A 1918-nucleotide genomic window follows, 5' to 3' on the forward strand; every position below is an offset into this window, starting at 1 on the left:
GCTATTACGTTTTTAATATTGGTTAGTTCACTTAGCTTTGATGATATATTAGGTCAAACATACGCTATTTATATTATTGCCATAGCTGGAGCAGAATCCGCTATAGGTTTAGGAATTTTAGTAGCTTTTTATAGATTCGTCTTTTTTCAAATCAAACCATCTATCCTTTAACTCTTATAATTATTCTATTAAACCCGTAAGTATTATTCCACTTGGAATAAGGAATTATTCTACAAATACTCATTCTAAAACTTCATTAGATCCTTGATTTATAACTGGTATTTTTGATGCTGAAAGTTCTTTTGTAGTTACTATATTAAAAAACCCTAGATACAAAACAGGGTGAAATGTTCAAGCAAGAACTCAAATAAAAATGCATGAAAGAGATAGAGACTTAATTCTAAAAATCCAAGAGTATTTTGGAGCTATAGGATATGTATCAAATCCCAACAAAAATTCCACAGTTGAATTTAGAGTTAGTACTATGGAGCATATAACTAATGTGATTATACCACATTTTAGTAATTACCCATTATTAACTAAAAAATATTTTGACTACGTATTTTTTAAAGAAATTGTAAAATTAATGTCAGAAAAACAGCACAGTAGTTTACAAGGAATTCAAACCATAGTTAATAATAAGGCATCTATGAATTGAGGTTTATCCGATGAGCTAAAAAAAGCTTTCCCTGATACTGTTCCAGTAAAAAGAGAAGATATAGTAAGCAATTATAATAACCTTGTGTCTGCTAAAGAATGAATGGCTGGGTTTTCAACTGGAGAATCTAACTTTTTTATTACTGTTCAAAAGTCTAAAACTAAAAGTGGTATAGCTAGTTCATTACGTTTTTCTATAGCTCAAGATTCAAGAGATATATCTTTATTGGAAAGTTTTGTAGATTTTTTTGGATGTGGGTATGTAGCTAAGTACAAAAATCGTTTGGTTTGTGAATTTGTAGTTACAAAAATAGATGATATAGTAAAAAATATAATTCCTTTCTTTGAAAAACATAAAATAATAGGATCAAAATACTCAAACTTCTTGGATTTTAAGAGTGCTGCTTTCATTATTAAGAATAAAGACCATTTAAAACAAGATGGAATAGGTATGAATAAAATTTTATTGTTGAAGAAAAATAGTACGGATATGAATAAGGGTAAAAATAATCGTGGGCATGATTAGGGCTTTGAAAAGAAAAGTGGATCAGAAAAGGTGGAGTGAACCTTCATCTAGTCTTTATATAAGGCAAAACCTTCAAATTGCGGGAATATCTTAAAGACAAATCTACCAAGTTAATACAGTAATGTAATTAATGGAACAGGTAATGACTCGTTGTATGGTAAAAACGATTTGTATGAAGAAATGAAATAGATAATCTGCAGCCAAACACCAATATTCTAATGCTGGTGCGCAGTTAATCGACTAAATGTAGGTTGGTTTATAATTATTATATAATTATTTGCTTAAAATATAGTCAGGCATAGTTTAGAGATTATGGGAATATCCTAGCCTTCCTAAGGGAATAGAATTCCTACGGAAAAAGGAGAAAACGAAGAGGAAGTATTAGTATTGAATTTAAATAATGTATCTAGCTATAATAATTTTACCACTATTAGGATCAATAGCATCTGGTTTTTTTGGTAGAAAAATCGGAGTTTCAGGGTCACGAATAATTACATGTACAGCTGTTATAATGACAACTGTTTTTGCTGTAGTTGCCTTTTTTGAAGTTGGATTAAATAATATACCTGTGTCAATAGAGTTGTTCAGATGAATTGATTCTGAATCATTATATGTATCATGAGGATTTCATTTTGATTCACTGACAGTTTCTATGCTTATACCAGTACTAATTGTTTCTTCTTTAGTACATATTTACTCTATTGGTTATATGAGTCATGACCCTCGGGAGCGTGT

General features: G+C 29.8%; 3 protein-coding genes across 3 annotated transcripts; all 3 read left to right on the forward strand.

The window, feature by feature from the left end:
• On the forward strand, positions 1-171 carry M421DRAFT_79482 (uncharacterized protein; the record flags this gene model as incomplete). The annotated part of the gene is made up of 1 exon (XM_033597489.1): positions 1-171. A coding segment is annotated over one exon (171 nt), but the record flags the coding sequence as incomplete, so codon positions are not given.
• A 202-nt stretch (positions 172-373) lies between these two features.
• Positions 374-1372, forward strand: M421DRAFT_105124 (uncharacterized protein; the record flags this gene model as incomplete). Its single annotated transcript, XM_033587097.1, has 4 exons — positions 374-605; positions 660-742; positions 812-1106; positions 1323-1372. 4 exons carry the CDS (start codon positions 374-376, stop codon positions 1370-1372), a joined length of 660 nt encoding a protein of 219 aa, XP_033442387.1.
• Positions 1373-1583: 211 nt separating this feature from the next.
• M421DRAFT_79481 (uncharacterized protein) lies at positions 1584-1775 on the forward strand (the record flags this gene model as incomplete). Its single annotated transcript, XM_033597488.1, has 1 exon — positions 1584-1775. The coding sequence occupies one exon, from the start codon at positions 1584-1586 to the stop codon at positions 1773-1775; it is 192 nt and encodes a 63-aa protein (XP_033442388.1).
• Positions 1776-1918: the final 143 nt, after the last annotated feature.

Source organism: Didymella exigua (genome assembly GCF_010094145.1).
Source record: "Didymella exigua CBS 183.55 unplaced genomic scaffold M421scaffold_145, whole genome shotgun sequence".
Lineage (NCBI taxonomy): Eukaryota > Fungi > Ascomycota > Dothideomycetes > Pleosporales > Didymellaceae > Didymella > Didymella exigua.